At 34.9% G+C, this 10,300-nt stretch overlaps 3 protein-coding genes across 4 annotated transcripts in view; 2 read left to right on the top strand and 1 right to left on the bottom strand.

Moving 5' to 3' along the window:
* The first annotated feature begins 256 nt into the window (after nt 1–256).
* Nucleotides 257–3,274, top strand: LOC106106183 (ubiquitin fusion degradation protein 1 homolog). 2 transcript variants are annotated; one of them, XM_013286741.1, is made up of 7 exons: nt 257–363; nt 456–570; nt 774–928; nt 1,414–1,543; nt 2,004–2,146; nt 2,284–2,502; nt 2,735–3,274. In XM_013286741.1, the coding sequence occupies exons 1-7, from the start codon at nt 361–363 to the stop codon at nt 2,894–2,896; spliced, it is 927 nt and encodes a 308-aa protein (XP_013142195.1). In that variant the 5' UTR covers nt 257–360; the 3' UTR covers nt 2,897–3,274. The 2 variants fall into 2 exon arrangements, with proteins under 2 accessions (XP_013142195.1, XP_013142187.1); XM_013286733.1 differs by having other exon boundaries at nt 260–363; nt 450–570.
* A 555-nt stretch (nt 3,275–3,829) lies between these two features.
* On the bottom strand, nt 3,830–4,608 carry LOC106106230 (actin-related protein 2/3 complex subunit 4). Its single transcript, XM_013286783.1, has one exon. The coding sequence runs from the start codon at nt 4,495–4,497 to the stop codon at nt 3,991–3,993; it is 507 nt and encodes a 168-aa protein (XP_013142237.1). The 5' UTR covers nt 4,498–4,608; the 3' UTR covers nt 3,830–3,990.
* A 347-nt stretch (nt 4,609–4,955) lies between these two features.
* LOC106106219 (ras-related protein Rab-35) overlaps nt 4,956–10,300 on the top strand; it is an 8,957-nt gene continuing 3,612 nt past the window's right edge. Inside the window, exons 1-3 of the mRNA XM_013286771.1 lie at nt 4,956–5,172; nt 5,260–5,559; nt 6,122–6,270. Coding sequence (XP_013142225.1) covers nt 5,121–5,172; nt 5,260–5,559; nt 6,122–6,270 — 501 coding nt within the window. The 5' untranslated portion in view covers nt 4,956–5,120. The remainder of the gene's footprint in view (nt 5,173–5,259; nt 5,560–6,121; nt 6,271–10,300) is intronic.

Here is a 10,300-nt window from a genome sequence, read left to right as displayed (position 1 = left end):
TTAAATGCGCGTTAAAAAAGCGCCCGTGTGACTAACGGGAAACTTTAAAAGTAATGTTTTGAACGCCAGTATACCAAGCGAATAAACGCATGTTTGCCTAATGCTTAAAACGGTACCTATTTTTCAGAATATAGAGACTGGTTGTTATGGGTTATGGTAGTTATCCATTTATAGAAAAATACCATCTACAGCTACTTTTAAACTGCTTTATTATTCTGTTTTATTGTGTTCTGTGTTTCTTATTGACAAGATAAGTTGATTTTGACATTGACGTAAACAACAAAATAAAGTCTTCATTTGTGATTGAATGATTTGCATTTTGTTTTTAATTGTGCAGCAATATTTTGATATCTATTCAAAATGGTACAGTTTTCAAACTTTAAAATAAGATTATATAGTTTATACAGTGGTTATAAATTTCACTATCCATTTAATTTACACGTTTTTAGTTTCAGTTTGGGTTCAACATGTTTCATGAAATTACACGACCATTTAACATGAATTATCGATGTTATTCAGTCTCAATGCTACCTGGAAATGAAAGGCAAGACGTAGAAAGAGGAGGAAAAAGTAAGATTATATCAAATATTTTGTTATTATTTTAAATAAAGTGACATTACTTTGTACATTACCATAGTATCTTACGTTAAAGTTAAACCATTTTGTGTAAAGTTAACTGCAATCTATTCACTCTCATACATTAGATTAATAAATTATAATATGTAATTATTATCTTAACTATGTTTAATTTAATTCTTTAATATCAATTCCAGTTATAATGCCACCGTCAGCTCTGGAAATGTTAACCAGACTGAGTATTGAGTACCCAATGATATTTAAACTGACAAACAGGAAAACTAACAGAATCACACATTGTGGTGTTTTGGAATTTGTCGCTGATGAAGGAAAAGTTTATCTACCACATTGGGTTTGTATGATTTGAACATTATCAATAAATTAGTCCTTGTCATCATTCACTATACATGTTTTTAATGACTGTTTTTTTTGACTACATTATATTTGTGATTAATATAATGTAAACATAGAGATGGATGGATTTGGTAAAAGGTGACATGATCAAAAAGGGAGTGATGGCTGAGATGATGTATGATAGAGTTATGTGGAGGACAAAAACCTGTTCCACCGACCCTATAGGAGTAGAATAAGGAGGAAGATAATGACAATTTACAACTGATATGGGTAATTTGAAACTTTTTGGTAGATCAAGGTTGATTGCAACACAATGCTCAAATTGCATCTCACAACCTCCCTACAACTAAAATGATCATCTGCCTGGCAACTTTTGTTCTTCTAAGATTGATTTCAGTTCTTCTGTTTCTATTCTGACCACCAAATCACTAAGATATAAAACATATGCTTTGTTATTTCCTAATACAGTATTTATAATTACAGATGATGGCAAATCTTGTACTTGAAGAAGGTACAGTAGTTCAGATTGAAAGTGTCTCTTTACCAGTGGCTACATTTTCTAAATTCCAGCCGTTATCTGAAGATTTCTTGGATATCACAAATCCAAAAGCAGGTAAAAGAATACTATACTTAAATTAAAACAAGTAAGTAGCCTCTGGTCTTCCAGACTATACTCTACATCTATGCCGAATTTTAACAAGACCCATTCAGTTGTTTAGGCTACAAACTCAAACATTCATCCATTCACCTAAACTTTCGCATTTATAATATTAGTAACATTTTTAATGTTTTATGGCAACAAAACATATTTAATCCATTTTTTTTTATTTTATTGGACAAGAACATAAATTTAAAAATTACAATAAAGAAATGTTATAAGCGATACAGAAACCCACAGGATTTATGTGTAACCACTGGTCGCTTAGTTTATAACATATAAAAATAAAGACACTTAGACTATTTCACTCACAAACAATGCAGCAATTCAATTGATAACATACTTTGATAAAGAATTGTTTAATTATTTTTTTTGTGTCCTCAGAAGAGATACTTAAAAAATTGTATGCTTTCAGTTCTAGAAAACTGTCTGAGAAATTTCTCATGTCTAACAACAGGTGATGTGATTGCCATCAAGTATAATTCCAAAGTATATGAATTGTGTGTATTAGAAACAAAACCGGGCAATGCTGTAATAATTATTGAATGTGATATGAACGTAAGTAAACACCTTATGTTTACACATTAGATTTTTACATTTATATTTTTAAAACTTTTTGTCAGCTTTCAAATACAAGGAAGTTACTGTCATATTTTTTGTTAATAATTCGTACACAATTTTCTTGTAATTTCAAGGTCGAGTTTGCACCTCCAGTCGGTTATAAGGAAGAGGAACATATCCCGAAAAGTGCAGGCGGTAGTTCAGGTGTCAGTATGGATGAGGACCCAGCTGTGATCATGCCGGAGCCGAGTGGTTTCATAGCATTCAGTGGTGAAGGCAACAGGCTCGACGGCAAGAAGAAGAAGCTAACTAGTGAGAGTGAATCAGACCTACAAAGTACACAGGCCAGACAGGTGAATTAAGATTTATTGATACATCCCAGTTATTCAATGATTTATGATTGCTAATTTCAGCAAGAAGATGATACAAGAATAAAACTAAAAGAAGCTGCAGTTACTTTAGGTTTTAAAAATCGCATTCTAACTAAAATTCAACCTAACTTTTAAAAACCTTTTGTAATATTCAGTTTATTTGCCTTTTGTGTCTTCTCAATTTTAATGCAGGTTTTGATGTTTTTTTTTATAGTCTTATGTGCGCGGTATTCCTGATTATGAGTGGACTGTCGGTACATTAAGATTTATAAGAAATTCACGACCACCAAGCGCAAAAGAAGAGGCACCAGTAGAACCGTTTGAAGCATTCAAGGGCGAAGGTTTCACTCTACGTACTGCAAAGTCCAAAAACTAAGTCTTTGATATATTAGCTGCCGTGTTTTCCAACTTTGTAAAGTTTTCATTGAACAACAAAGTATAATTCAGTGTTAGCTGCGAATTCCGTTTTCTTAGTAGATTATTTATATTAATTCATAAAGCTCACTGGCCACCTTCAGTTTTTACTGAACAGTCGAAGTGTACATTTAAAATTGATATGTGTAGAAATTGAAAACTGAATTTGACCTACAGTTAGAATTTTCCTACACACAAGTTTTAACTGTATGAAACCGTTCAGTTGAAACAGAAATTTTGTAACATTTAAATTAAGTTGTGCCCCGGTCATAGATTTAGCTCTTTTAAACAACCTAAATATATATTTTTTGTTTCTTGTATAATAAAATATAAAAACCGCAAGTTTGTTTTCTTATTAGAACTTAAAATTAGAGTATTTGTCTCTTCCATCTAATACTATACATGGGAATGAGTAGTGGGATGAATAAATGGATGTTTGTTTACTTTGTTATCCTTAAAATGTCTCAACAGTTGTTGATGAAATTAGGCATATATGTAGGACATAGGAAGAACACAAACGATACTTACAAGGTTTTTTTTACTTCTGTATGGACAGTTACAGTTAAAAGCTAGTAAATCCAGATTTGTGTTTAAATATTTCAAAGAAATGTGTTATAGTTCTGTAACACCTTACAGTAAATGGAAAACATTGAAATTAGGTAATAATTAAGTATTATTCACAAAAACAAAATGTAGAAATAGAAAATTTTATTACAACTATAAATAATTAAATGCTTACAATAACATTTTAAAGTATAACTAAGCATAATTTTCTTGGAAATGTATGTATTTGGCAATATAATTATTTTCTAATCTAATTATAAGGGTAATTTATGAATGTGAATATTTAATTATTCAAATACATTCTATTTTTAAGTAGTACATTACTAGAAAATAATAAAAGAGTCAAGATTTATTTTATTAAACCAAACAACTTCATTACAAAAAATACTGATTATATTTAAAGAAACACAGTTGTCATGTTTAAGGTATTGTTTGTTAGTTGTGAAACAATACAGAATAGTCCCTCCCACAAAAGCTAAGTTTAGGAAACACTTAAAATCTCTTCAAAAATTCTTCTGAACAAATTCTAGCTCTAGCATTAACAGCAAGCTTCATTTCACTAATCTCTTTATCAATCTCCTCCATAAAATATATAACAAAGTCAACCAGTTTATGTTTATACATTTGTTCTGTATGGAAGTTTGTAATCAGGAAGCTGATATGATACCCATCCACCGGTTTCCGGCGGAGAACGATAAAATTTTCCGCTCGCATCATCATGAACCTCATAAACTTTTTACAAAGAATTTTCTCTATTTCATCTGCTTGCTTGATCATAATGCTGACTCTTATGGAATTTATCGATGACTCAATTAATACTTTCTCATTCGCATTCCGTGATATTATCACTGGATTTAACAACAGCTCTTCGCTTGTTCGTACTTCGACTTCAGGTTTGTTGTACCTTTCAACAACTTGCGATGAAAAGTGTTCTAGACACATAGCTGAAGTTAATGTGTGTCGAACAGCAGTTAAATAAGGTTTTAAGGTAGCCGACATTGTTGCAAATTATTGCAATAAATTCTTGGATACCACACCTAAACTTTATTTATCAGTAAAGTTTGAGAATGACACATTGAATTCTTTGACAAAATCAAATGAAAGTGACATTTTGTTTCGTTTCGTTTCAATTTCAACAGCAAATAACTTCAGTAAGTTTTATAAAACAACGATGAATTACAATATGATTGTCCTATAGTATATTACCAGTACAGTAAGTTAAATTTTGTTCATAAAAAAATTTAGCACATAAAGAATGTTTAAAAAGCATTTTATTCACTTTTAAATTGCGACCAAGTATTATATTTCCCTTCTGAAACAAAATACCTAATGTTTAAGTTCAATGTTATTTAGTGCATAGTAAAATTGGTTTACTATATAATGGTGCGCTTAAAAGCATTTTAATTGTAAAATAAAACTTAGATAATCTGTTTTAGTATGAATCAGAAAAGGAACGTAAAAAGACGAGACAATAATGGCGGACGTTTTGTAAAGTGACGCAAGCGTAACGTTTTACGGCATGCGTTTATTCAATATTTCTATAGTTAAAGTTGTTAAACTATTAAAGAAATTAGCAGTAAACACATGACCAATTAGTAAAGTGTCAACGAAAATCATTAGCAATGGCACGTGAATTTGATCATCTCTTCAAATTGCTGATTATCGGTGACAGTGGTGAGTGGGCGAGGCCTGTGATCGCCAGTGGTGTTATTACTTCCTAACGTCATTCAGTGCTAAATATTGAAAGTTACCGTATTCCAGGTGTTGGTAAAAGCTGTCTCCTCCTCCGGTTTGCTGACAACACATTCTCCGGTAGTTATATTACAACTATAGGTGTTGATTTCAAAATAAGAACTTTAGAGATAAACGGTGAAAGAGTGAAGCTTCAAATATGGGACACGGCAGGCCAGGAGAGGTTCAGAACGATTACGAGCACGTACTACCGAGGTACTCACGGCGTCATCGTTGTGTACGATGTCACAAACGGAGAGTCCTTTGCCAATGTCAAGAGGTGGCTGCATGAGATTGAGCAAAATTGTGATGTCGTAAACAAAGTTCTAGGTGAGTGACTTTCATTTAACTTTTAGTTCTTTACATCTATTTCTTTGTTTAAATATGCCTAGCATTTCCCTAGTTCCTGTAGTAATACGGAAGTATTGAATCAATGTTATGGTAGTATGCAAATGTAGTCAGTCATCTTACATTTCATATTGTAAGGCCTTACTTAGACATTATCACAGACTAATAAAAACATTCATATTTCATTCTTATTGTGTATATTTTGTAGTTAAAAATTCTGATAAACACATATCTCCAATGTTGCTATGATCTTGTCTAATCACTACATATATCAATCCCTATTGTAACAACAAAGAAAAGTAACAAGAAGTAACACTTATACAAACTTCAAACTAATATTGTAAATCCAAAAACTTTTATGGATGTATGTTAACAGTTATCTTCAGTATGTATTTTGACTAAATTTGCCACAGATGTATATCTTTGTCTTGAATAACAAATAGACTATTAAATATGTTTTTTTTTTAATTCTATGTTTATGGACTAACAAGCAATAGATTATATGCAGCAGCAGTGTATTATATAATTAATTTGTATTTTCCAGTTGGTAACAAGAATGACTGTCCATCAAGGAAAGTGGTGGTTACAGAGGATGCCCAAAGGTTTGCTAATCAAATGAACATCCCATTGTTTGAAACTAGTGCAAAAGAAAATATCAATGTGGAGGAAATGTTTCTTACTATCACTAAAATGGTGAGTAGCATAAACACTAACTGAATACATTTAGCATAATTATTACAATAATATGGACATATACTTGTATGAAAAATGAAAAAGTTATATATTTTTTTTACTAATAATATTGTTAATTGTATAGTAGGCTGATAGAAGTGTTACTAGCTATAGCTTATCTTCTTACTATCCAGATTATCTAGTTTAGTTGCATGAATGGAGGGATTTTTTTACAAAACTAAAATATAATTAACTAGCTTACGCCTGCGACTCCGTCTGTGTGGAATAAAAAAAAACAAAAGTGAATAGCCTATGTGTTCTTCCAGACTGTCCTCTACATCTACACCAAATTTCATCTAAATCCGTTCAGCCATTTAGGCTACAAACTCTAACAAACATCCATCTATCCATCTAAACTTTCGCATTTATAATATTAGTATGATTAGAGATGTAAATAAATTAAAATTTAAATAGAAAAATAGTATTTTGAATAAGAACATAAAAATCAAAGGTCTTATGTAATCCAAATCTTATCTAGCTTTATCAACAAGTGCTATCTGTTTCTAAACAAAATTAGCCTTGTACAGTCAGCTACATAAATGTGTATGCATTTACAAATTTTTGAAACTCATAAAACGTAAAAAGCTTTGGTTTTAAAAATATAAACATATTTGTTAATACCATGAATTAGTCAGAAGAATGTAGGTATAGACTCAGGCATACATTTTATTAAATTGCAATTGTTTGCAAGTTGCAAGTAAATGTATACATATTTATGTAGCTGACTGTACAATAGTAGGAATTGTTAAAATTTAGACCAATAAGTTTTAAATTGCAACATGCTAGTGGTACATTTAATTAAAAAAAGCTATGTGTTGTTACGGTCGCCACTTTATGTGGCTTATAATCTTCTATTGAAACACACGTATACTATTTCACGGTATTTATTGTATTGAGTGTTACTGTTGCTGTTGGATTTTACACACACTGATCGATGCGGGGGCGCATAAGACGTTGCGCCCGCAGATTTTAGGGGCGGTCCTGTGCGTTGAGTGGGGGAAGCGCGGACCGGTTTCGCAACCCATCATAAAGCGCTGTTTAGGCGCGAACATGCTCGGGGCCCGGTTCGTCCAGCAGGGGGCACAGCCGGGTGAGAGCTCGACGAATAGTCCCTCTTGTTGTCTTGATGTCTGCGACACGTGGAACGCCGTCGTCGCCAGGAAATAGTTGGGCGACGCGTCCGAGGCGCCAATCTAGTGGTCGGGTGTTGTCTTCTTGTATGAGGACAAGATCGCCGACTGCCAAGCTTGTTTTGTTTTGTTTCCACCTTTTGCGTTGTTGTAATTCAGTGATGTAGTCTTTCTGCCAGCGTTTCCAAAATTGTTGACGAATCCTTTCGAGTAATTCGTAGCGCGTCCGGCAGGAACCTTCTAGTTGTGGTGTTTCGGTAGATGCAATTGATGTCAGCGGCCGGCCGATGAGGAAGTGACCTGGAGATAAAGGTAGGTAGTCATCAGGAGTTGAGGATAATGGAGATAGAGGACGACTATTCATTATCGCCTCAACCTGTGCAAATAAGGTGGACAACTCTTCAAAAGTAAGGTGTGAGTTGCCCATAACGCGTTTGACTAAATGCTTAGCCGATTTTATGCCGGCTTCTGACAAACCAGAAAAATGAGGAGCATATGGAGGTTGAAATTTGAATGTTATTTTCTTAGATGTAGCAAAATCTATAAAATTGTCCGCATTTTTCTTAATAAATTGGCCGACTTCTTTTGATGCCGCAACAAAGTTGCGACCATTGTCGCAGAAAATTTCCTGCGGTATCCCTCTTCGGGAAATGAGTCGTCGTAAAGCTAGAATAAAGGCTTCCTTCGATAGATCGCTAACTGCCTCTAAGTGGACGCATTTAAATCTAAAACAAATGAAAAGACAGAGATAGCATTTTGAAACCCTAGCTCCGCGACCTTTTTTGTTAATGATATTGAAGGGACCGGCAAAGTCCATTCCTATAGTTTGAAACGGGGATGCTGGAGTGATGCGTTCAAATGGTAAGTTTCCCATAATTGGTGTGAGCGTTTGGCCTTTATGACGACGGCATACGACGCAAGCGCGGACTGTACTTCTAGCTAATTGTCGGCCACCGATTGGCCAGATTGTCTGACGAATTGAGTACAGTATAAGCTGGGGACCACCATGCAGTTGACGTAAATGTTCCCTTTCGAAAATTAACTTGGTAAGCTTGTGTTTTCCATCTAGAATTACAGGATGTTTCTTGTCTTGGCTGTAGTTGGATTTGTTCAATCTACCACCCACTCTCATGACTCCATCTTTGTCTAGAAAGGGGCTTAGAGACGAGATTTTACTCTTTGTTGCTATTTGTTGTCCTTTCCGTAGCGCATCGTATTCCTTCTCGAAAGATTGCTTTTGGGATTGTTTAGATAGATGTGAAATTGACATGTTTAGTTCGCTAACTGAGAGAGGGCCTGTTAACTTCGCATTCTTGTTTTTTATATTGTGAACAAATCGTAGAACATATGCTAATGTGCGCGTTAGTCGGTTGAGTTGTGAATAGTTTTCTATCTTCATGATTGGATCATCGTCGAGTTGTATTGTAGGTAGAATCTTAGGATTTGGTAAGTCTGCTTCAGATGAATTGTGTTTGGTGCTTGTTTTACTTGTTGATAGATTGCAGTCTACTTGTTTGATATGGGTGTTTGTATAAATCGGCCCTGAGATTAACCAACCTAATTGCGAATTTCTTAGTACAGGTAAGTTCGGTCCAAGGCTCTTTTGTTCGTTCCCGATGATTTGCCAGAATAAATCTGCTCCGATTAAAATATCTATTGGGTTAGAGCTGTTGAATGTAGGATCTGCCAATTGTATATTTGATGGTAACTTGAGGTATTCGAGCTTGATGGACTTGTGTGGTATGTTCCCAGTGAGCTGGGGTAAAATTGCGCAGGCTTGAGTAACATTGAATTTTCCAATTGTTGATTCTAGACGAACTACACTCCTCTCTGAGATGTAGCCACAGGGTGTATCTGACATGCCCATGATTGGTACCGACTTTGTTGCTATTGTTTTTAACCCCAGTCTCTCCTTCAATGCTTTGCTGATAAATGTAGCTTGGCTACCTGAGTCTAAGAGACAGCGTGCTCTCTGCCTTACATTGGTCTCCGGATTGACTACTTCGATAACTGCCGTCGATAGAAGGACTTGCGTTGTTGGCTGAGACGACGCGATGTTTGCTATGACTGGAGTGTCGTCAGCCTTAGTAACAGCAGTCTGCACCGTGATATTGGCGGCGGGCTGTGATGGAAAATGTAGCAGTGTATTGTGTCGCTTGCGGCATTGTCGGCAAGATGAGCTGCGGCATTCCCTGACATTGTGTCCTCTCTTCAAACAGTTACCACATAGACGTAATTTAAATGCTTCTTCTTGTCTTTGCTCGGGAGACTTGGCTAGGAAAGCAGGGCAATTATATATGATGTGATCTTGATTGCAATATGTACATGCGTATTGTGATTTATGTTGTGTTGTAGTATTGACTGGCGTTACATTGTAGTTTGTTGTGCATGTTAATGTTTTGTAGGCGTGTACGTTTTTACTTGGAATTTGCTGCGTGCTAGTTGCATTTGTCTTGTTGTTACACGTTTCCAGGATACCTGCTCTGTCTTGTAGGAACTTTGTTAATTGATTAAGTTTAGGCATATCCTCAAAAGTGTTTCTTACTTCTTCCCAAGCTCGTTTCGTAATAGGGTCTAGCTTCATGCAGACCATATGTATAATAATAGTGTCCCACTTGTCTGTGGGCTCACCAAGGCTAGATAAGGCTCTTAGGTCCTTATTGACGTTATCTATCAAGGAGCGTAATGACTTGTCATTTTCCCGGCTCATGGACTCTAGATTGAAAAGTGCGTTTAGATGATTATAGATTAGATGCTTCTTGTTGTCAAAGCGGGCGCATAGGAGGTCCCAAGCTTCGCTATATGTCTCTGATGAGACCTCTAAATTCGTCAGTAACCTGGCAGCCTCGCCCGTAAGATAT

Source organism: Papilio polytes, unplaced genomic scaffold, assembly GCF_000836215.1.
Source record: "Papilio polytes unplaced genomic scaffold, Ppol_1.0 DF824269.1, whole genome shotgun sequence".
Classification (NCBI taxonomy): Eukaryota; Metazoa; Arthropoda; class Insecta; order Lepidoptera; family Papilionidae; genus Papilio; species Papilio polytes.
This window is presented reverse-complemented; position numbering and strand designations above follow the sequence as displayed.